The following is a 25894-nucleotide window of genomic DNA, read 5'->3' as shown; positions in this document are numbered from 1 at the left end:
CATTGAATATCAAAAAACACACAGCTGCTATGCTTCAAGTTAATTTGGCATAATGCAAAGTTTCTGTTTATTTCTGTTGATGAAACACTTTTTTGTTATCTGGTTGTTTCAGCCAATTTGTTTAAATGCAAATAAGTAATCTAGAAGCACTGAAGCTTTTTCTTAATGGTTCTAGGTTTAGTTTTGGTTTGTTATTGTCACGTGTGCCGGGTTACAATGAAAAGTTTTGTTTTGCATGCTATCCAATCAAATCAGATAATACTATACATAAATACATGCCAAACTCAAGAACAATAGGTAGAGCAAAGGGAAAGACACAGAGTGCAGAATATAGTTCTCAGCATTGTAGCACAACAGTTCCAGATGCAAGGTCCAATGTCCGCAATGAGGTAGTGGAGAATCGGACTGTATCTAACTTATGGAAGGACCGTTCAAAAGCCTGATAACTGAGGGGAAGAAGCTGTTCCTGAAGGGACTGTCCCACTTACGCAATTTTTTCGCCGACTTGCCGGCACCCATCATAGTCACAGCAGGTTGCCGAAAATTGTCAACATGTTGAAAACCCAGCGGCGACCAGAAAAAGGAACGACTCTTTGGGCGACTACTCACCACCAAATAGGCGTCACCCCGCGACATGTCGGTGGTGCACACTTTCAAGCTTTTGTATCTCCAGCCCAACGGTAGCAGGGGGAAGAAGGAATGGCCAGGGTAGGAATGATCTTTGATTATGTTGGCTGCTTTCCCGAGGCAGCGTGAAGTGTAGATGGAGCCAATGGTATTGAGTCTGATTTGTGTGATGGACAAATTTAGACCAAATATTTTATTAAACCATTTGTTGTGTAGTTCTGGTTATCATACTGGAGAAAGGATGTAAAGGTTATGAAGGGGGTGCAGACGTTCTCCCAGATGATACCTGGAGTGGAATGATTTTGCTGTAAAGCGAGGGTAGATAAACGTGTATTATTTTGGATTGAATATTGGAGGCTGATTGGTGACCTGATAAAGTATATAAAATTATGAGAGGCATAGATAGGGTAAATAATCTTTTTCCCAAATGCCAGAGGCCATAGATTTAAGGTGAGAAGTTCAAAAGGCATTTGAGACAGGTGATTTACACAGAGAAGCACTAGGTGTCTGGAACGTGTTGCCAAGGGAAGTGATAGAAGCAGATGTAAAGCAATATTTAAGAGGCACATGATCAGGTGGGAAATCGAGAGATACAGACTGCATACAGGCAGATGGGATTAGTTTAGATTATCATCATGATGGGCCAAAAGGCCTGTTTCTTTGCTATACTATTCTATGTTCTCAGTTTCTGGAATCACTGTCAAATTTCAATCCTATGTATATTTTTATGGAGAATAAAATGTCCATAACTGTGACCATAACAGTTTGTAACAATGAGCAAGGTTTTTACTATCCTTATGTTTGCAGGGTACCTAAACCTTTTGGGTTTAAAGGCTGATAATGTCCCATAACCTGATGACCTGCATGCCAAGGTTTTGAAAGAGGTGGCTAAGAAAATAGTGGATGCATTGGTCATTATCAGGCAAAATCGTATAAACTCTAAAATGTTTCCCATTATCTCATAATATGAAAGGTGAATATTCCCATGAGAGGAAGAGAGAAATTAGGGCAATACAAAATAGTTACCCAGATATCATTGACTGAGAAAATGCTACAATACCATCAAGGAAGAAATGAAAGGATGTTTTGAAAATGTATAATGGGATTGGGCAGATTGAACGTGGATTTATAAAAATAAATCGTATTTGATAAATCTGTTAGTGTTTTTTGTGGGAATTAATATGGGAAATGTGGGTTTTTTAGACTTTTAGAATCTTTTGATAAAATTATTCAACAAAATTAGTAATAGGCTGGCAATGAGTGAAGATTAATTGACAGGGAGTTGGAATAAGCACATCCTTTTTTAGGATTGGGAGGCTATAATTAATATGGTGCCTGGTCTCCAGCTGTGCGAAATCCATTAAGCTATTTTACAGTGATTTACTCCTTTTATTCTATATTAATGGAAGACAAATGTACCAGTAGTTCCCGAGGTTTAATTTATGCACCTTTTCAAATTCAAGCATTATGTTTTCTTGCTTCTCATACAGAGAACATCTCCAGGACCCCGCAAATCATTTGTAATGTTTGCATTTCTTCATTAGAAGCAACGCAGTTTAAATAGGTAATGTAAATGTAATAATATGAAGGCGGTGAGTTTTCTAACAGTTAATAGCACTTTCCAATTTAGTTTAGTTTAGAGATACAGCACGGAAACAGGCCCTTTCGGCCCACCAGGTCAATAGGCAATAGGCAATAGATGCAGGAGTAGGCCATTCAGCTATTTGAGCCAGCACCGCCATTCACTGTGATCATGGCTGATCATCCACAATCAGTACCCCGTTCCTGCCTTCTCCCCATACCTCTTGACTCCTCTATCTTTAAGAGCTCTATCTAACTCTCTCTTGAATGCATCCAGATAATTGGCCTCCACTGTCTTCTGAGGCAGAGAATTCCATAGATTCACAACTCTCTGGGGAAAAAAGTTTTTCCTCATCTCCGTTCTAAATGACCTACCCCTTATTCTTAAACTGTGGCCCCTGGTTCTGGACTCCCCCAACATCGGGAACATGTTTTCTGCCTCTAGCGTGTCCAAACCCTTAATCTATATTACTAAAAGTCTGATCTTGACCACTTATTGTTGTTCTGTATATTGATTTTAGAAAAAACGCTGCCACTTACGGCAGAGATTTTTGGCCATCTTACTCAGAGTCCCCCTCCGCAGCGCAGGACAAGGATTTTTCCCATCGATTAAAAATAAAAGAGTTATTAGTGTTTAAAAAATGTTGAGATTCTCTCTCCTGAACGCCACGCCCCTTCCGGAGGGACTATTGGACACTTGGTTCGGAAAAAGAGGGAGATCTACAATAGTTATAGGCAGCATGGAGTAAATGAGGTGCTTGAGGAGTATAAAGAATGTAAAAAGAATCTTAAGAAAGAAATTAGAAAAGCTAAAAGAAGATATGAGGTTGCTTTGGCAAGTAAGGTAAAAGTAAATCCGAAGGGTTTCTACCGCTATATTAATAGCAAAAGGATAACGAGGGATAAAATTGGTCCATTAGAGAGTCAGAGTGGCCAACTATCTGCAGAGCCAAAAGAGATGGGGGAGATATTGAACAGTTTCTTTTCTTCGGTATTCACCAAGGAGAAGGATATTGAATTATGTGAGGTAAGGGAAACAAGTAGAGTAGCTATGGAAACTATGAGGATCAAAGAAGAGGAAGTACTGACACTTTTGAGAAATATAAAACTGGATAAGTCTCCAGGTCTGGACAGGATATTCCCTAGGACATTGAGGGAAGATAGTGTAGAAATAGCAGGGGCTATGGCAGAAATATTTCAAATGTCATTAGAAACGGGAATAGTGCCAGAGGATTGGCGTACTGCGCATGTTGTTCCATTGTTTAAAAAGGGGTCTAAGAGTAAACCTAGCAATTATAGACCTGTTAGTTTGACGTCAGTGGTGGGCAAATTAATGGAAAGAATACTTAGAGATAATATATATAAGCATCTGGATAAACAGGGTCTGATTAGGAACAGTCAACATGGATTTGTGCCTGGAAGGTCATGTTTAACTAATCTTCTTGAATTTTTTGAAGATGTTACTCGGGAAATTGATGAGGGTAAAGCAGTGGATGTTGTGTATATGGACTTCAGTAAGGCCTTTGACAAGGTTCCTCATGGAAGGTTGGTTAAGAAGGTTCAATGGTTGGGTATTAATGGTGGAGTAGCAAGATGGATTCAACAGTGGCTGAATGGGAGATGCCAGAGAGTAGGGAATTGAAGAATGTAGGTGAACAGAGGGATCTGGGAATAACTGTGCACAGTTCCCTGAAAGTGGAATCTCATGTAGATAGGGTGGTAAAGAAAGCTTTTGGTGTGCTGGCCTTTATAAATCAGAGCATTGAGTATAGAAGTTGGGATGTAATGTTAAAATTGTACAAGGCATTGGTGAGGCCAATTCTGGAGTATGGTGTACAATTTTGGTCGCCTAATTATAGGAAGGATGTCAACAAAATAGAGAGAGTACAGAGGAGATTTACTAGAATGTTGCCTGGGTTTCAGCAACTACGTTACAGAGAAAGGTTGAACAAGTTAGGGCTTTATTCTTTGGAGCGCAGAAGGTTAAGGGGGGACTTGATAGACATTTTTAAAATGATGAGAGGGATAGATAGAGTTGACGTGGAAAAGCTTTTCCCACTGAGAGTAGGGAAGATTCAAACAAGGGGACATGACTTGAGAATTAAGGGACTGAAGTTTAGGGGTAACATGAGGGGGAACTTCTTTACTCAGAGAGTGGTAGCTGTGTGGAATGAGCTTCCAGTGAAGGTGGTGGAGGCAGGTTCGTTTTTATCATTTAAAAATAATTTGGATAGTTATATGGATGGGAAAGGAATGGAGGGTTATGGTCTGAGCGCAGGTATATGGGACTAGGGGAGATTATGTGTTCGGCACGGACTAGAAGGGTCGAGATGGCCTGTTTCCGTGCTGTAATTGTTATATGGTTATATGGTTATAAAACCCGGAAGTGTTGAGTGCCTCAGTCAGTCTCTGCAAGATGGGGGAGCGAGAGGGTCACATCTCTCAGTCTGAGCTGTGAATAACACTGAACACATGCCTACTAAACTGATTGTTTTTACTGACCTGTCAGTGCCCTTAATGTGGTTTGAAAATATAGTTTGGAAATGCTAAAGCTGTGTTGCCTCTGGTTTAGAAATGCTAAAGTTGTGTTGCCTAATTAAAGTTGCCTTGCCTAATTAAAGTTGCCTTGCCTAATTAAAGTCACCTTGCCTAATTAAAGTCGCCTTGCCTAATTAAAGTTGCCTTGCCTAATTAAAGTCGCCTTGCCTAATTAAAGTTGCTGCCTAATTAAAGTTGCCCTGCCTTCTATATAATTAAAATTCTAATCTTGACCACTTCCTGTCTGTGCTTTATATTGATACCACGTACGGCTGTGATGTTTGGCCATCTTACTCAGAGTCCCCCTCCGCTCATCAGGTGCCGAGGATTTTTCCCATCGATAAAAAATAAAAGAGATTAGTGTTTAAAAAATGCTGAGATTTTTTCTCCTGTCAATTACGCCATGAAGGCCATGCCCCTTCTGGTGGGAGGGGGGAGATACTATAAAACCCAGAAGTGTTGGCGTGGCTCAGTCTCTGCAAGATGGAGGAGGGAGAGGTCACGACTCGCCGTCTTTAGTGGCCTTGCACCCTGCTTGAAGTAGTAAGAAACTGCACTTGAATTTGGTGGCCTTGCATCCTGCTTGAAATGAAAACAGCTAGACAGGTACATGGAGGGATATGGACCAAGTGCAGGCAGGTGGGACTAGTATAGCTGGTACATATTGGGCCACAGGGCCTGTTTCCACACGGTATCACTATAACTCTCTTTGACTATAAAGTGCTGGAATAACTCAGCGGGTCAGGCAGCATCTCTGGAGATGATGGATAGGTGACATTTCGGGTCGGGACCCTTCTTCAGAGTAGATCTAGTTGTGTACCATGTAGGTTTGCTAGCTGAAGAGTTGCTGGATCAGAGAGGTGGTTACAGACTGATTCCAAAACAGGGGATTTATAGCTCTGTATATAGAGCTGCGTTTATATTTGCTTTTCCTGTTTATGGCTTTTCTTGAAAAGGTCCGCGCCCACCCATTCCTGTATCTCAGTCACCTGTCAATGAGATTGCTGTCTTGCAATCAAACAGTCATTCAATTCGTATTATTCTGCATCTAATTCTGCATCTAATTACCTTTGGGTTGAAGTGTACTTTATAGTTTGCATTGTTGGCACGATGGATGACTTAAGTGAACACTGGAACTGAGTGATGTAATGGTTTGTAACTGCAATGCAGTGGATTAAATACAAAGATTAATTTACCTGTACTTTTCCTTTCATTTCAACCATCTAAGTTTTATACTTGAATGAGCAATAAAATGACTGCATTAATAAGGAACAATAGTGGAGAACGATTAAACTAATGTTAGGAGAGGAAATATTCAGATATGGCATGTGAGGCCGGTCGAGGTGAAGTAAAAGTTCTTCATTGCTGAACCTCAACTCTCCAGTTTATTTTCACTCCCCATGAAGACAAGGAAATGCAAAATTATGCTTTTCCCCTTAATAATATCATTCTTCCAGAGAACTATAGAAAACAGAAAACACTGGAAATACTCAGATTGATTCTACCGTGAGAGAAACAGAATGAACCTTTCTGCTAAATACCCTTGCATCAGTACTTTCTCCACGGATACTAACTAACAAATTTCTGTTTTTGTTTCAGATTTCCAGCATTTGCTGTTTTTATTTTTGTTTTTAGGGTACAGTTGAAAGTAATCCATTCGTTTTCTCTGTAAGTTCCATTTGTTCATAAACATATGAAGCCGGTAGAGTTATGTTCTCCAGTGGTATATATTTTGTTTCTGACTGACTAGTAGGTTGCAGGCTATGGCATTCTTCAATTTCTCATCTTGGCTTCGACAGAGAAAATCTGTCTTTATCCTTTTATTTACCCTTCCTTGCTAACTTATCCTTCGCCAAAGATGCTGCCTGGCCCACTGAGTTACTCCAGCACTTTTTGTCATTTTGTTCCTTAACCAATGTGATCCTTTGCGTCACATCCGATGATATCTGCTCCTGAAGAGTGTGAAGAGTCATTCAATACTAATTTACACCAGTTTCCAGGTTTCATTTTTAATGAGAAAACAATTTGTAGATAAGTGAGGTTGGCAATTTGTCTACAAATCACAGAAGGTGTGAAACAAATGTAGTTCAGAGCGGCTGTTCAGAAATAGGTAATGTGAACCAAAGGTTCTTTGGGGTAATGCTCTGTTGTTTAGTTTAATTGAGAGATACAACATTCAAACAGGCCCTCCGGTCCACCGAGTCCACGCCAACCATCAATCATCCATTCACACTAGTTCTTTGTTATCCCACTTTCACATCCACTCCTTACCCATTTGGGGCAAGTTACAGAGACCAATTAACCTGCAAACCCTCACATCTTTGGGATGTGCAAGGAAACCGGAACACCCGGAGGAACCCCATGGTTTCCATGGTCACAGGTAGAACACGCAAACTCCACACAGACAGCACCCAAAGATAGGATCAAACCCAGGTCTCTGGCACTGTGAGGCAGCAGCTCCACCAGCTGTGCCAACATGCTGCCCCATGATTTATTTAATATTATCATGTCCTCTCAGATCAGGAATCTCAACCAGAAATGGGTTCCTGTCAGCACTGCCCCTGATCCTGATTGTGTAGGAATGAACTGCAGATGCTGGGTTTAAAGTCTGAAGAAGGATCTCGACTCAAAACGTCACCTACGTATTATTTTTCTCCAGAGATGCTGGCTGACCCATTGAGTTACTCCAGCTTTTTGTGTCTATCCCTGATCCTCATTCATGTCCTTTGGTCCAGATAATTAAAATATTTTAGCACATTATTTGTTCTTTGACAGTGAGTCCCAACAACATCCACCAATGCACCACCTCCACCCAAGGTAGCAAACAGATAGTTGGGGAGTACATTGGTTGTAATAGACTACAAAGTGCAGAATTGATATTAACCACAACATTGGTCATCATAAAAGGAAGGAAATCTTGTTGTACTGATATTTCCAAAAGCTATTTACAATTTGAAGAGAATTCTTAGCCTTGATTTTGTAATTTTCCCATGACTGGAGGTATTATTGTGATGAGGACAGCAAGATGAAATCATCTTTTCACTTGTACGCAAATTGTTCCCAGTTGCCCATCATATCCTTCATGGAGGAATACTTATCAGATGTTTATTTTGAAATGTTTTACCTTTTAGAGAGTTCACCAATGGTTATAATCTGCGGAACAGTGATAGTTTCAAATTCAAACCAATTCTTATTGCAATTTTTTGTTCTTCTCCTTGCAGAAATTGGGAACATTGACCAAGAGGTGCAGAAGTATAATACTCCTGGGTTCATCGGCTGTCTGTCACGCGTTCAGTTTAACCAGATTGCACCACTCAAGGCTGCACTGAAACCCAACCCCTCTTCTCAAGTCAATGTCCAAGGAGAATTTGTTGAATCTAATTGTGGCGCATCCCCTTTAACCATTCCACCGATGCCAGCAGCCACAGATCCCTGGCATTTTGGCTCAGGTAAGAGGCGGCAATATCTGAAATAATGTGTATATTGCTGCACTTCTTATGTTTAATCTTATCATGTCTACATTTGAATTTATTGCCTGGGAAAATGGCAAATTGGGCAATGAATCACTCGGCCATAAAAGAAGATTTTTCTGTCATTAGCAGGCCTGTTCACACTTAATACATTCCATAGAGCACTCACGGTATGAGAGTTATGGCTTCATTTAGGTATATATTTCCACATATGGAATATAACTGAACTCTGAAGAAATAGATTGTGATAAAATTGACATGAATGGTAAGGTCTGTATTGATTCAAGGTTATTCCACTGAACAGAGTACTTTCATTTATCTCTTTTCTTAACCAGTTTAAAATTTTAAAAATACTTAAAGCACTTCATAATCGTGCTGTGGTTCAAAGAAACCCCAATGGTGAAATTCGCTCAGCCCTAATAAAAAACAAGGATTGCAGAGAGACCATGAGACGTAAGAGCAGATTTAGGCCATTCAGCCCGTCGAGTCTGCTCCAGCATTTGATCAAGGCTGGTCTATTTCCCCCTTTCAACTCCATTCTCCTACCTTCTCCCACTAACCTTTGACACTAGTACCCAGTTAACCTAGCCACATTTATTGCATCGCAGGAAAACACATAAATTCATGTTGTTTGTCATTTCACATAAATGCTCAGTACAGCCACACCACCAGCACAATTCATTAACTGCGCAGTCAACATGGTCGCAGTATCAAGAGTGATTGAGACTACTGAAACTACCATTTACGGTAATGGACGATACGATAGAACTTTATTTATCCCAGGAGGGAAATTGATCTGCCAACAGACATAAAACACAAGACACATGAAACATGAAATTAAAGTGACGAGTGGAAAGGATTGGGGATGTGCAAAGATTGGGGACGGAGGGGGGGGGGGGGGGGGTGAGTCGGTCTACCCCACTACAGAAGGGGGAGGAGTTGTATGTTCCTGTTTGATAGCCACAGGGAAGAAGGATCTCCTGTGGCATTCTGTACTGCATCTTGATGGAAGCAGTCTGTTGCTGAAGGTAATCCTCAGGTTAACTAGTGTGTCATGGAGAGGGTGAAACATAGAAAATAGGTGTAGGAGTAGGCCATTCGGCCCTTTGAGCCTGTACCGCCATTCAATATGATCATGGCTGATCATCCAACTCAGTATCCTGTACCTGCCTTCTCTCCATACCCCCTGTGAGCTGTATTGTCCAGGATGCTCCGCAGTTTAAGGAGCATCCTCCCCTCCAAGACCACTTCCCATGAATCCAACTCCGCCCCCAGGACGGAGTCAGCCTTCCTGATGAGTTTGTTGATCCTATTGCCGTCCACGACTTTCGCCCAGCTGCCCCAGCACATGACAGCGAAGAAGATAGCACTGGCTACCACCAATTGGAAGAACATCTGCACCTTCTCAAAAAGTACAGCCGGCTCAGTCCCTTCTTGTACAGGGCCTCAGCATTCCTGGAACAGCCTAGTTTACTGTCCAGGTAAACTCCAAGGCATTTGGGCAACTTGGTAAACTGCACACCCACACCATTGATACAGACAGGGGACAGGGGTGTTCCTCTCCTCCTAAATTCCACCACCAACTTCTTAGTCTTGTCAGTGTTGGGCTGCGGGTGATTTAGCCCACACCACTCGTTGACTGCACCCTCTGTATTCAGCATCCCTCCCCTCACTGATGCAGCCGACAATTGCAGAGTCATCTGAAAACTTCTGCAGGTGGCAGGATTCCGAGTTATATCTGAAGTCCGAGGTGTTGATGGTGAACTGGAAGGGAGGGCGGACCGTCCCCCTGTTGCGCCCCTATGTCGCTCACTACCATGTCCGAGACGCAGTTCTGAAGCCTGACATATTGCCGTCGTCCAGTCAGGTAGTTGGTGATCCAGGACCATCCACCCGCATCTTTGTCAGTTTGCTCCCTAGCAGTGCAGGCCGGATGGTTTTGAAAGCACTGGAGAAGTAAAAAAAAACATGACTCTCGCTGAGCTTCCCGGCTTATCCAGGTGAGCATTGGAATGATGGAGCAGGTGGATGATGGCATCCTCAACCCCTATCTTTGTTCCAGGGGTCGCAGGTGAGTGAGCGCCAGCCACTCCAGGGACATCATGATGTGTGAAGTCAGCACCGCCGGTCTGTAGTCATTGGAGGAGCTGGGCCGCGTCCTCTTTGGTACAGGAACCAGGCAGGATGTCTTCCACATGTGATTCCACATCACAGGAACCCTCTCCAGGCTCAGGCTCAGGTTGAAGATATGCTGGAGTACTCCACACAACCCTAGGACTGACACCATCAGGACCCGTGGCTTTGCCTGGGCGGAGTCTGCTCAGCTCCTTCCTCACCTGCTCAGCCTTGATGGCCAGGTGCGACAAAGAAAGGGCGGAAGAAGTGGACCGGGCGGATTGAGGGGGAGAGTCTGTCGGAGAGCAGGGGGAAGGGTTGGCAGAAGCCCCTCCAACAAATCTGTTAGAAAACATGTTTAGCTCGTTGGCCCAGTCCTGATTGCTAGGCCATTTGGCTTCTTGTAACCTGTAATGCTCTTCATACAGCTTCACACATCCCTCATGCTGTTCTGCTGAAGTTTCAGCTCAAGCTTCCTCCTTGCCCTGTCCACGTCTGGGTCAATGGGTCTTTCTGTACCCATTTCACCTCCTCTCTGTCACCATTCCTGAAGGCCCTCTTCTGCTGGTTGAGAAGGGCCTTTATGTCACTGGTGGCCCAGGGCTTGCTGTTGGGGAAACAGTGTACAGTCTTCTCCGGGACAACGTTATCCACACACAACTTTACGTAACTGGTAACAGTTTGTGAGTCCATCAATGTCCACTCCATGGGGACTACATATTGCGTCCCAGTCTGTGACCTTAAAACAGTCCTGTAGTGCATCACAGGCCTTGTGTCACGGACCTTGTGATCACAGACAGCCTCTGGACCATTGGCTTATACCTGGGTAGGAGGTGAAGCAAGTTGTGGTCGGATCTTCCCAGTGGCGGAAGGGCTATGGAGCTGTGCACGTCTTTAACATTGGCATTCAGCAGGTCCAATGTTTTCATATCCCTGGTGGGACAGTCACCAAACTGAGTGAAAGTAGTGTCCAGAGTCATGTGGTCGAAATCTCCAGAGATAGCGTTGTGTCAGGTGCTGCTGTGTCTGGAGTCTTGCAGTGACTGTGGATGACGTCACTCACGCGCAGCTGGTTGGCGAACGGAGGAATAAAAATAGCCACCACATTGGCGTATGAGAATTCCATGGGCATATAGTATGGATGGAGACCCACAGCCATCAGTTCAATGTCCGGGCTACACACACGCTCCTTAACCGTGAAGTGACCAGGGTTGCACCACTTGTTGTTAACGAGAATAGCAAGTTCCCCACCTTTACATTTGCCACTCTCTCTGCAATTCCTGTCCACCTGAACAGTATGAACACCATCCACACTCATGTTGGACTTAGGGATGTCCTCGTGGTTTTATTGAGGGTGTACATTTTGCCTTCAAAAAGTAGTAGTAATTTTGCCACATACAGTCATAAATGTTGGTGGGCACTCAAGCAATTAATGGGGTCAGGGCAAAACCCTGAGCATGTTACGGGCAAAGCCCAAAAAAAGTTTATAAAGACACACATGGACAATTCTCTTTTGCCCGAATGGCCTCTTCCTGAGATCACCGCCACTAACTAAGTCGAACTTTCGTCAAGTATATTCACCACATTTGTTATCATGAAACTGCTGAATAGGTTAAAAGCCACAAAAACAATATTGTTGCCGTGCTAAAAAATTGTGCACCAGAATTAGTGCACCACTAACCAAGAGGGCACCCACAGTACAATTCATCTTAGAGATGAGAAATTATTAAAAATTACTGTTCTTCCCACCCTGCTTCCTGTCAGGACTCCATCCCCAACTCCCAATTCCTCCGTCTATGCCGCATCTGCTCCCAGGATGAGGTGTTCCACACCAGGGCATCGGAAATGTCCTCATTCTTCAGGGAACGGGGGTTCCCCTCCCCTACTATAGATGAGGCTCACACCAGGGTCTCTTCAATGCCCCGTAACACTGCTCTCTCTCCCCATCCCCCCCACTAGTCCCCCTAGTCCTCATCTTTCACCCCACTAGCCGTCACATACAACAAATCATCCTCCGTCATTTTCGCCACCTCCAACATGACCCCACCACTCGCCACATCTTCCCATCTCCCCCCCGTCTGCTTTCCACAAAGACCTCTCCCTCCGTAACTCCCTGGTCAATTCTTCCCTTCCCACCCGCACCACCCCCCCCCCGGGCACGTTCCCTTGCAACCACAGGAGATGCTACACATGTCGCTTTACCTCCCCCCTCGACTCCATTCAAAAACCCAAGCAGTCGTTCCAGGTGTGACAGGTTCACCTGCATCTCCTCCAACCACATCTATTGCATCCGCTGCTCTAGATGTCAGCTGACCTACATCGGTGAGACCAAGCGTAGGCTTGGCGATCGTTTCGCCGAACACCCCCGCTCGGTTTGAATTAACCAACCTGATCTCCCAGCACTTTAACTCCCCCTCCCATTCCGTGTCCGACCTCTCTGTCCTGGGCCGCCTCCATGGCCAGAGTGAGGACCACCGGAAATTGGATGAGCAGCACCTCATATTCCGCTTGGGCAGTCTGCACCCCAGCAGCTTGAACATTGACTTCTCCAATTTCCGGTAGCCCCTGCTGTCTCCTCCCCTTCTCAGCTCTCCCTCAGCCCTCTGGCTCCTCCTCTTCCTTTCTTCTTCCCGCCCCCCCACCCTACATCAGTCTGAAGAAGGGTTTCGGCCCGAAACGTTGCCTATTTCCTTCGCTCCATAGATGCTGCCGCACCCGCTGAGTTTCTCCAGCACTTTTGTCTACCTTCGATTTTCCAGCATCTGCAGTTCCTTCTTGAACAAGAGAATTCATTTAACAGGTTGCAAGAAATTCTGTACCTTATTATCAATTTGCAGCTCGGGTTAGCTCTGTGAAAAGAGAGAGGTTAAAAATATGAAGATTATGAAGGTTAAAAATATGAAGAAGCATGCAGCAGCTGAGTTGATGGAGCATCAATGGACGTTGCAACTCCCACTGATCCTATAGGACCTGATCGTGGTCCAAGGCAAAGCAAAGTTCTCCCTCTCACATTCTTGCACTTACAGTGGCCTTCACTCCCTTCAGCGTACCTCAGCATCAACCTTTCCTTGCTGCCGTATTTGCAGGCCTAACCCTAAACTGCACCAGCCTATAAAACCGTTCTACTCTTTCCACAATTATCTACTGTATACTCTGGTCTTTTCCCATCAGTGAACTAGGAAATGGAAAGTTCATAAGCAAGTCAACCTCTCAAATAATAAAAGAAAACTGAAAATAGGCAAATAATAATAATCTTCAAAATTAAAACTCAAATAAATAACTGAAATCAGCAGACGCTGAAACAATTGGCAATAACAGACACACTGCTGATTTTCCACAAACATTGTTCAAATTTTACATCCGCATTTCTGAACCCTGGGTTAGGGGTCCGTTCCTGAGAACTGTCTGTGACCCGAAGAGTTTTAATTGATTGATTGAAGGATACAGCATGGAAGCAGGCCCTTCAGCCCACTAAGTCAATGCCGACCATCTGTTCACACTAGTGCCTAACTTTATGAAACAGAATCACATTGTAAGAATTCAAATGTCACTATTTGCATAATTTGTAAATTGTGGGCTAGGTCTTGGCAATTTTTCTTTTTGAAAAGTAAGTCTGTTTTTTGTAAAATTCAATCAGTTTACTAATAAACTTACCAAAGAAGCTAGCCGTGTGTATCTAAGCTGGTGGTCATCTATCTCCAAGTCCATCATTGTTGAGAAGATAATAAGTACTGTGTGGATGGCACAGTGGCTCAGCTGGTAGAGCCACTGCCTCACAATGCCAGAGACCCGGGTTCAATGACCTCGGGTGCTGTCTGTGCAGGTTTGCACACTCTCCCTGTCATTGCATGGGTTTCCTCCGGGTCCTCTGGTTTCCTCCCAAATCCCAAAGACACGAGGGTTTGTAGGTTAATTGGCCTTTTTAAAATGCCCTGAGTGGATAGGGAGTGGATGAGAAAGTGGGATAGAAACATAGAAACATAGAAATTAGGTGCAGGAGTAGGCCATTCGGCCATTCGAGCCTGTACCGCCATTCAATATGATCATGGCTGATTATCCAACTCAGTATCCCGTACCTGCCTTCTCTCCATACCCTCTGATCCCCTTAGCCACAAGGGCCACATCTAACTCCCTCTTAAATATAGCCAATGAACTGGCCTCGACTACCCTCTGTGGCAGGGAGTTCCAGAGATTCACCACTCTCTGTGTGAAAAAAGTTCTTCTCATCTCGGTTTTAAAGGATTTCCCCCTTATCCTTAAGCTGTGACCCCTTGTCCTGGACTTCCCCAACATCGGGAGCAATCTTCCTGCATCTAGCCTGTCCAACCCCTTAAGAATTTTGTAAGTTTCTATAAGATCCCCTCTCAATCTCCTAAATTCTAGAGAGTATAAACCAAGTCTATCCAGTCTTTCTTCATAAGACAGTCCTGACATCCCAGGAATCAGTCTGGTGAACCTTCTCTGCACTCCCTCTATGGCAATAATGTCCTTCCTCAGATTTGGAGACCAAAACTGTACGCAATACTCCAGGTGTGGTCTCACCAAGACCCTGTACAACTGCAGTAGAACCTCCCTGCTCCTATACTCAAATCCTTTTGCTATGAAAGCTAACATACCATTCGCTTTCTTCACTGCCTGCTGCACCTGCATGCCTACTTTCAATGACTGGTGTACCATGACACCCAGGTCTCGCTGCATCTCCCCTTTTCCTAGTCGGCCACCATAACTTAGAACAATCATGAATGCGTTATCGGAAGTCAGGATCTTGATCAATTGGCCAGGTGTGCTGAGGAATGATTGATGCCATTTTATACAGACAAATGTGAGGTGTTGCATTTCGGGAAATCTAACATGGGCAGGATCTACACAGTGAAGGGTAGGGCTCTAGGTCGTGTTGTAGAGCAGAGCAGTCTAGAAGTGCTGGTGCATGGTTCCTTGAAGGTGGAGTCATAGAAACATAGAAACATAGAAAATAGGTGCAGGAGTAGGCCATTCGGCCCTTCGAGCCTGCACCGCCATTCAATATGATCATGGCTGATCATCCAACTCAGTATCCTGTACCTGCCTTCTCTCCATACCCCCTGATCCCCTTAGCCACAAGGGCCACATCTAACTCCCTCTTAAATATAACCAATGAACTGGCCTCAACTACCTTCTGTGGCAGAGAATTCCAGAGATTCACCACTCTCTATGTGAAAAATGTTTTTCTCATCTCGGTCCTAAAAGACGTCCCCCTTATCCTTAAACTGTGACCCCTTGTTCTGGACTTCCCCAACATCGGGAACAATCTTCTTGCATCTAGCCTGTCCAACCCCTTAAGAATTTTGTATGTTTCTATAAGATCCCCCCTCAATCTTCTAAATTCTAGCGAGTACAAGCCGAGTCTATCCAGTCTTTCTTCATATGAAAGTCCTGACATTGGAAGAAAGACTGGATAGACTCGGCTTGTACTCAGGTAGAGTCGCAGGTACATAGGGTGGTCAAAAAGGTGTTTGGCACATTGGCCTTCATCAATCAGAGTATTGAGTATAGAAATTGGAAGGTCATGTTGCAGTTGTATAAGATGTGATGAGGTTGCATTTAGAGTATTGTGTTCAGTTCTGGGCACCATGTTATGGGAAAGATGTTGTCAAGCTGGAAAGGACACAGAGAAGATTTACAAGGATGTTGCCAGGGCTAGAGGGTCTGAGCTATAGGAAAAGGTTGAGTAGGCAGGGACTCTATTCCTTGGAGCGCAGGAGGATGAAGAGTGATCTCATAAAATCATGAGAGGAATAGATCGGGTAGATGCATATAGTCTCTTGCCCAGAGTAGGTGAATCAATGACCAGACCAAGGTGATGGAGAAAAGATTTAATAGGAATTTGAGGGGTAACCTTTTCACACAAAGGGTGTTGAGTGTAAGGAACAAACTGCCAGAAGAGGCAGGGATTATCCCAACATTTAAGAAACAGGTATATGGATAGGACAGGTTTGGAAGGATATGGACCAAATGTGGGCAGGTCGGACTAATGTAGCTGGGACATGTTGGCCGGTGTGGGCATGTTTCCACACTGTATCACTCTATGACTCTATGGACTGGTGGACTGAACAGCCTGTTTCTGTGCATTATCTCTAAAACTAAAAAAACTGCCACATTCAAATATAATCATTCAAGAGAGCATTGAGAATATGGTTTGGAAGTTATAGAGGTTCACTAGATTCTGAACTGTTTTAATGTGCATGTTGCACTGACATAATTCATGTTTTGTAGACATATTTTCTACTACTTGTAACAGTTCATTTAGTTTCATTTTGCTTACAACTAGCCTCCTGTCATTTTAACAAATGGTTTGATCAGATAAATTAGCCTAGAAGTTAATTTTCATTATTGCTCAATTATTTTGATTTGTTCTACGATGTTTCTTGGTATTGATGCACATAATTGAGTACCGATTAAGTTATTAAATAAAATATGCTTTTAATGAATTTAGCACTTACACAATGACTGCTGAGTTGGAATTTTTAAATGGAATGAGTGCAATATAAAGATCATATAAATCCAGATTATGGAAGCAAGTAGGAAGCATGAGTGAAAGTTAAATCTTTGATGTAAGGATATTACTGTATTTAATCAACTTCCTTAACTTATCCTTCAAAGGTGGCTGAAGGAAGTTATTCCACTTCAAATGTTGATTGCTTCATTTCCACCTCACACAAAGAATAACATTTTCATTTAAAAAAGGGCAGCACTGTAGTGCAGCGGTAGAGTTGCTGCCGTACAATGCCAGAGACCCGGGTTCGATCCTGACTACGGGTGCTGTCTGTACAGAATTTGTACATTCTCCTTGCCATCGTGTGGGTTTTCTCCGGGTGCTCCAAGATGAGCAGGTTTATAGGTTAATTGGCTTTGTTAAAAATTGTAAAATTGTCCCTAGTATTTAGGATAGTGTTAATGTAATAAGTGATCGCTGGTTGGCATGGATTTTGTGGGCCTAAGGGCCTGCTTCTGCACTGTATCTCTAAAGTCCAAAGCAAAGTCTAAAGTCAAAATTTATTATATTTCTGATGAGAGTCTATGCTAACCTATTTAGAGCATTTTATTAAAATACTTAAATACTTATCCCTTCTCTTTCTTGTATGACAAGCTGACTATCAACTGAAATCAGATAAACTGCGATCTACTCATTACTTTGTTCTTCATTACAATTGCCTTTCTTGTCTGAAAAATGGGCAGAGTAAAAACTGATGGAGAGTTTGGACACCCATTTACTCCTGAGCCAAATGGATGTCCATTAATCCTGTCCAAAAGAGCAAGTTGTAACACACTGATTGCAATTATGTTGGGAAACTGGAGAGCCAATGCCCTTCCATTTGCACATCACTGTAAAATTAATTGTATTCTTCCAGGTGATATATTTGTGCTTGGAGCCTTATTGACATATTCTTGTTTTGATGTCCACAGTTTCCTGTTTAAAATGTAAGTGAAACCTGAATATACAATGTTTCTGGTGCATTTCATGGTCTATAATGACCTACTGTACATTAAGTCATTTTAGCTACACCAGAAACTGCAGATGCTGGAAACTTGAGCAAAACACCTGAGCTAGAGTAACTCACTGGGTCAAGCATCATCTGGAAGTTAGTGGATAGGCAACATTTCGGGCCTGGTGAAGGATCCTGACCCGCAACATCGTTTGTTAATCCACGGATGCTGCCTGACCCGTTGAGTTACTCCAGCACTTTGTGTTTTGCTCAAGTCATTTTGGATATTGGAGAGATTGAAATGGATTAACATCAGTACAGGATTGTACATTGAATCAGTAAGTAGTCAATGCCAAATGAGGCAAGATCTTTCCAGCATGTTAAAATTATGGAAGAATCACTGACACCAACCTCCTTCCTTGCTTCCAGAAATCTCCAATCAAAATTACAGTAGATCAGAGGAAAATCCAAACACATGGATATATTTTTGTTTAACCTATTTTGCAGGGCACAGAAATAATTAAAACTTTGCATTAATCCAATTTATTTTTTGATATCTCAAAAACAACTTAATACATTTAGCATGCAATTAACTATTTCTGATGCACTACCATTGTGCTGACAATTACAAATTCACAAGCAATGCATGATACATTCATCTGTTTCGACTCTTTGGCAGGATTCTTGAGAAAACGCACAGATTTTTCAAAATTCACCACCTAAATAGTCAAATGATGCTCATTTCACTTACAATAAAAGTTGCGGATTATTATTCAACATTACTATGATAGAGACTAGAATTGGTTATAGCAAATGAGCCATACTGCTTGCTCGATTTTGACAAAGATGATTTTGCAAAAATGTTTATTTTGTATTTCAGGATTCTCCTTTTGATGGCACAAAGAAGCCAGCAGAAGAAAATAACCTTACCAGAATTTACTACCACAATCAGTACTAATATTGATGAAAATAGTGTTTTGCATCACTCTTTTATTCATTTCTTTACAGTAATGCACACAGCCTATTTTTTTAGATATTTAGGTAGCTATTTGTTCAAAAAAATGCAAAGCTTCCTGCATGTGTTCTGAAGAGCTATCATCTCCTAATAACTCTTTCACTTGAATTCAATCTAATTAACTAATGAACAATTAGACTTCTGACACGAGTTTATTTGTATTTCAGCTAGTGCAGAGTTTCCATATAATGAGGAGACTGCCATCGATGATGGAGTAAATCGAAATTCAGCAATTATTGGCGGTAAGTGTCAGAGTGTGAACTTGGAGCATTAATCTAGTCTGAATAAACAAACGCGTGACATCCAAAACTTTAAACTATTCCTTTTGAGTTTGTTAATAATTGCCACAAAGAGTCTTGATCATCTGAGACCAGTATATTACTTTCTTGAGTCTTAAATTTAGTCATTGAGTTATACAGCATGGAAAACACACTCTTCAGCCCCTCGCTTATGCCAACCAAGGTACCTCATTCAAGGTACCTCCTTTGTCCACGTTTGGCCCATATCCTCTAAACCTTTCCTATCTGTGTACCTGTCTAAATGTCTTTTAAATATGGATATTGTACCTGCCTCAATTGGCAGCTCATTCCATATACCCACCACCCTTTGTCTGAAAAGGTTGCCCTTTATGTTCCTATTAAATCATTCCCCTCTTACCTTAAACCTCTACCCTTTAGTTCTTGACTCCCCAACCAAAACTGTGAATTCACCCAAAATATTCCCCTCATCATTTCATTAATTGGTGGAAAACATACGGGGTATTGTTCTTCAGTAGTTGGTATATTGATTACAAGAGTGGGGAGATTATGCTCCATGATTTTAAAGGATCATTCAGAGCTCAACTAGAATACTGCATACAATTCTGATCATCGAGATATAGGAAGAATATGATCACTCTAGCGAAAGTGCAGAGAAGATTCACCAGGATGTTGCCTGAGATGGAGCATTTCAGTAATGAGAAGAAACTGGAGGGGCTAGGTTTGTTTTTCCAGTTGAGTAGGTTAAGAGGGGACATGATTGTGATGTATGAGGGATTACAGATAGGGTCAGGAAAAAACATTTCCCCAATAACAGAGGTAGATGAAATGAAAGGACTTTGATTTAGTGCTGCGGGTAACATTTTTCACGCAAAGTGTTGTGAGCACCTAGAATACACTGCAGAGAGAGTGGTGGAAGCAGAGTTGCTGACAGCATTTAAGAAGTATCTAGACAGGTACGTGAAGCACCTCGTAGTAGAAGAATATAGGCCAAATGTGCAAGATTGAACTAATACAGATGGTTGCAAACTGTCAGCATGAGCATATTTGGATATATGATGCTATATAACCATATAACCATATAACAATTACAGCACGGAAACAGGCCATCTCGGCCCTACAAGTCCGTGCCGAACAACTTTTTTCCCTTAGTCCCACCTACCTGCACTCATACCATAACCCTCCATTCCCTTCTCATCCATATGCCTATCCAATTTATTTTTAAATGATACCAACGAACCTGCCGCCACCACTTCCACTGGAAGCTCATTCCACACCGCTACCACTCTCTGAGTAAAGAAGTTCCCCCTCATGTTACCCCTAAACTTCTGTCCCTTAATTCTGAAGTCATGTCATCTTGTTTGAATCTTCCCTATTCTCAAAGGGAAAAGCTTGATCACATCAACTCTGTCTATCCCTCTCATCATTTTAAAGACCTCTATCAAGTCCCCCCTTAACCTTCTGCGCTCCAGAGAATATGACTATGACTATGATTAGACAAGACACAAGGTGCCAGAGGCAGCAAATAATTTGAGAGCGCTGAGTTAGAGCTGGGCATCATCGATGTACACGTGGAAGCTGTGGTTATTGTATTATGCCACCAGGAAGTAGCAAGTAGATGGTGAAAAGGGGTCTAACTGGCCAAGAGCAGACCCTTTAGGGAATCTGGAGTTGAAAGGAAAGTCAATGCAAGAGATCTTTGACTATAAACGATAGAGATGAAGAGATCGAGGCATTGATCAGTCAGTACTTTTATCTATTTGTTTATGAAGGAACTGCAGATGCTAGAAAATCGAAGGTACACAAAAATGCTGGAGAAACTCAGTGGGTGTTGAGCACCCACTGAGTTTCTCCAGTACTTTTATCTACTTCTACAGAAGCCAGTCATATCAGGACAACTTCACTGCCCTGCTGCCATTTAGATTTGGTAACTTTATTACTCTTCCTAATTACCCACACAGCTAATAATATCTCAAGCAAAGTGCATTCCCCAGGGCATAAGTGTGTTCCATTGACAATTACCACAATTCTTTAATTTTTCAGGTGATGAATGAGTTAATTCAAGGTCTTGTGACTTATAAGCCTATTTCCATTTCTGTTATGTGCTGCCTTGTCATGAATAGGGAGAAGTATTCTTCATGTGTTTCGTTAATATAAACACTGGGAGATGTTTAATTGATAAAACGAAAACTGGGACAATCACAACAGGCCTTTCAGGATCTGTTTCCTTGCTCTGATGTTTCAGAATTGATGTTTCAGATCTTTTCACACAGGATGCAGTGGCATAAAGGGCTGTTAACATGCAGCCTTTTATAAGGCTGTAAGTAATCTTTTTTCTCAATGTAAGTATCGGTAAAGAACGTATTCAGCAAGATAAACTGAGGCTGTGTGAATGTGCGGAAACACACAAACAACTCTTATTACTTATACCTGATAACACAGCTAATTCACACAAAGAGTGAATGTACATGGAACGAGCTGCCAGAGGAGATGGTTGAGGCAGGTACTATAACAATATTTAAAAGATATTATATGGGTACATGCATAGAAAATGTTTAGAGGGATATGGGCCAAACCTGGGCAGGTTTGACTAGTGCAGATGGGGCATCTTGTTCGGCATGGGTAAGTTGGGCTGAAGGGCCTGTTTCTGTGCTGTGTGACTCTATGACTCCAATGAAACAAGGTGCCACCATGTGGATTGGGTGTGCAGAAGACTTCACTTTTTGGCAGTTATGGCATCTTCTTGATGGCCAGCATGCCTGATGGTTCCTGTCAGCAAAGGTTTGAGAAGTAGCTATTGCTGGCATTGCCCTGTGTGGTGTAGTTTAGCTGCTGGGCTGTTTTCAGCAGATGGTACAGATCTACAATGCGCATCCCGCTGAAGTACAGTACAGCCCGTGAAATCATTTTATAATACTGCATCGAGACATAGGGTTATACAGCACCGAAACAGGCCCTTCGGCCCAACTCATACATGCTGACCATAATGCCCCATCTAAACTCGTTCCAATTGCCCACATTTCCCATATCCATCTAAATATTTCCTATCCAGGTTGGCATGATTGGCATTAGAACAGGTTAGCTGCCTGTTCTTTTTTTCTTATTTCAACCATGAAATATTGTAGTCACAGCACTTAGATCAAATGCCATCATTGCTAATATGTTTACATCTGCCAACATCTAAATTTCTAAAATTCTGCTAATGCATCGCCTGCAACACACTATAGTGGTAGGGGGGTTAAATGTGAAGTTGCAGATTATTGGATGTTTTGCTCTGATTTACTTATTTATAAATTTTTGTAGAGGAGCTAATACATTTCAGATTTAAGTAGGAACTGAAAACGTAGTATCTTGCAAGTCAAAACATTAATGTTATTAAATATTTCAAACAAAAGTAATTCCAATAAGTCAAAGGCAATAGTCACTGCAGCTATGTTAACATATACTTACTCCATCTGTCTGAAAAAGGGTCCCGATCCAAAACATTGTCCCGCAACAAAAGCTTTTCACTGTACCTCGGTACACGTGACAATAAACTCAACTCAACTCAAACTTCACAGATGCTACCTGAACCACTCAGTTCCCCCAGCACTTTGCTTTTTGTTCAAGATTCCAGCATCTGCAGCCACTTGTGCCACCTTAATGTGTACTTACTTCATATGCTAGGCATGCGGCATGGCCTCATTTAATAACTGCAGACTTGAGTATTTAATGTACATAGTAACGTTTTAAAAGCCAAATAGCGGCATTGAAAACGTTTCCAAAAGTATTTTTATTAAGAAGTTGCAACATTCCCAGTCAGCCTATAAACTAAACAATTACCATGTTAATGGCATCATTTTGTTTAAACATTTTTTTTTTTTATTAATAAAGATTTAGGGCAACTTCCTTTATTGAAATTTGAATATGAGAGTAAAATTCCTGATTCACTTCAATGATCAGTGGAACAAGAGCCCAATCTCACGGCACTGCATCATCAAAATGCACTTTGTAGTTGCTTTACGACCAGTTCAGTGTTGAACTCAGTGTTGAACGATGAGTTCAGTGTTGAAAGAGCACCACCACAAGGCTAAAGCAGAAAGAGCATCTTCAGTCTCTAATCCAAAACATCTCAATGTTGTTCGGAGGTACACACAATTACTGGGGAAACTCAGCGGGTGCAGCAGCATCTATGGAGCGAAGGAATTAGGCGACGTTTCGGGCCGAAACCCTTCTTCAATGTTGTTCCTTGTGTCTTCAATGTAGTTGCATCTGTGTATTGGACTCCACTCCCTGAATACAATTCCCTTGAAGTTAATCGAATAGTTTATTGAAAGCATCTGGCACAAATGGCCAGGAATGGATTTCTATACCATTTCTGTTCTGCTCATAAAATACATTTTCTAAACAGATTCTTTAAAAAAAATATATGCTTTAGTTTAGGCTTATTTTTATTTGCCTATTTCACTTGATGTCTCCCTATGGTCAAAGCACCAAAGCAGCTATTTCCAGTGCTCTGCTATTGAGTAGAGTGAGATGTGAACTTGGGGAGCCCCTGAGGTAGGCACCTGGGCAGGGTACTGCTGGGCAGCCCAAGACTGTGGAGCCAGACTTTTTTCATAGAGTCCAAATCTTCAGAAAAGGATGATGAAGGAATACGTTTTGAAGATGTTCTAATTTGATCCTGCTGTTTAATCTCTTAATTAATAGGTGTTTCTTTTCTGTTAGGTATTATTGCAGTTGTTATCTTCACCATTCTTTGCACTTTGGTCTTCCTGATCCGTTACATGTTTCGCCACAAAGGAACCTACCACACCAACGAGGCCAAGGGGGCTGAGTCCGCTGAAAATGCCGATGCAGCCATCATAAACAATGATCCTAACTTCACAGAATCCATTGACGAGAGTAAAAAGGAATGGTTCATTTAGAATGACTTTGGGAAGGTTTTATTCTTGTGTATTTTTGGCAATTCAGGAAAGATCAGCACAAATGAACCAAAATGAAAAACAGAAAAAAAAAAACAGAAAAAAAGATTTAAAAGAAACCTAAATGTATGATTCTATGGATTACACCAATTTCAACACCAATTTTCCCCGAGTATGTGAATATTATTCTGAATACATTTACACTGCAGAACAAAAAGCTGATAGCATAGATGATTACACATATGCCAAATACCATTGTAAATATGTTTTATGTAGATCATACAAGTATACAGTTTGTTTTTGTTGCTGAAGAAGCTTATCAAGTTGCTGTATTTTACAAAGAAAACAGGTAAAAATCATCATTGCCAGAGTTTGTGGAAAGAATGATTTGGCATGCTGTGGTTAAAACAATTTGCTTCTTTCTTTAACAAATAATTACCATTCTCAGCTGGTTGCATATTTCGTATCTTTTACAATTATTGTTTAGTTGTTAAAAAGGCTTGTTTTTGTAGAGGTACTTGACAGATAAATAAATAAAACGGTCACAAAGATTTACATTCAGACCTAACTTTTGTGTTAATATGGAGGAGTAAAGGTAACCAGAGTGCATGATGAGAGCTACCAGAGCTCTCTCCTCACCACAATGCACAGGGCAACCGAAGAAAATACTGAAATGTACACAGCAAATAATGTTAACCTTTCCTTTGTATTGCCTAATGATTTCTGTCCTTAACCTGTTGTCACTGTATATATTTTTTATTCTTATATTTTATAAATGTTCATGACCTGTTCTGTTTCTAGCATTTTATGGTTAACCTTTGTGCAGTGCCAGGAAACATTGTTTCTGCTATGAAGAAACTGCTGCATTGGCAAGGAGAAAGTCGCATATACAAACTAGTCCAATGAGGTAGAGCAGGATTTTATTTTGCATGTTTAAGGATTCCAGGATACTTACATTGTGAAAGCTCCGAGGTTACCTGTATTTTTCTTTGCACTGATGGGGATGTGATCCATTGTACCCTTAATTAAAAAAAAACACACTCTTAGACGTGGTGTTTTCTGTTCAGGACTTTAGGATAGTTTATAAATTTTTAAATTTCCAAATTGTGTCATGCCTTATTTAAAGTATGTACTGTAGTTTGGTTAAGAAAAGGGTGGGTGGGAGGAAAAGTACAACATTAAAGCGCTTTGCTGTAAACGTTTGTCTTTGTTGTTTTTGACTGCCTTTTTAATGAATTGAACATATCAAACATGAAATATTCTGTATAAAATGCAAATTAATTTGACATTATACTTTGACTTACTTCAGGGAGTCAGTCTGAATCACTCCGGACATTGGATGTAGTATGTTGTGCTGTGTGATAACCTATCACTACCGGAATCACACTTTATTGTCTGTTTATTTAATTAATAAAACAAAATAGTACTAACTGAAGGGACATCTCTACAAATTGTGGCTTGCTTCTTCCAATACTGAGCTGGTTGATTATATCATAGATTTCCCTGGTAAGATTATTTCTGAGGTAGTCAAAATCCAGCATGCAAAACATGCAAAAGAGTAGAGGTAGAGATAATAAACAACTTGCTAAGATTTTCATCTTTCATTAGCTATAATAAAAACTTCAGAGCTACCAGACTCCACTCACAGTCATAGTCATACAAAGAAACAGCATGGAAACAAGCACTGCATTCCACTGAATCCATGCCAATCATCAACCATTGATTTACACTAGTCCCATTTTTTAAATTCTTCTCCCATTCCCATTTGTTCCCTCCAGATTTTACCACTCACCAGACACTAGGAACAATTTTACCGTGGCCATTTAACCTACTGATCTACATGCTTTTGGAATGCGTGAGGAAACCAGAGCACTCGGGTTAAGCCCTCGCAGACATAGGGGGAACTTCACACAAACAACACCGA

The 25894-nt window shown here is 41.7% G+C and overlaps 1 protein-coding gene across 1 annotated transcript in view; it reads left to right on the top strand.

The window, feature by feature from the left end:
- Positions 1 to 25168, top strand: part of cntnap2 (contactin associated protein 2) — a 1677584-nt gene extending 1652416 nt beyond the window's left edge. Inside the window, exons 22-24 of the mRNA XM_033050359.1 lie at positions 7968 to 8195; positions 18977 to 19051; positions 23774 to 25168. Coding sequence (XP_032906250.1) covers positions 7968 to 8195; positions 18977 to 19051; positions 23774 to 23973 — 503 coding nt within the window. The 3' untranslated portion in view covers positions 23974 to 25168. The remainder of the gene's footprint in view (positions 1 to 7967; positions 8196 to 18976; positions 19052 to 23773) is intronic.
- Positions 25169 to 25894: the final 726 nt, after the last annotated feature.

The sequence above is a fragment of the Amblyraja radiata genome, chromosome 2, assembly GCF_010909765.2.
Source record: "Amblyraja radiata isolate CabotCenter1 chromosome 2, sAmbRad1.1.pri, whole genome shotgun sequence".
Lineage (NCBI taxonomy): Eukaryota > Metazoa > Chordata > Chondrichthyes > Rajiformes > Rajidae > Amblyraja > Amblyraja radiata.
The sequence above is the reverse complement of the archived record's forward strand: the minus strand, read 5'-3'. Positions and strand labels throughout refer to the sequence as shown.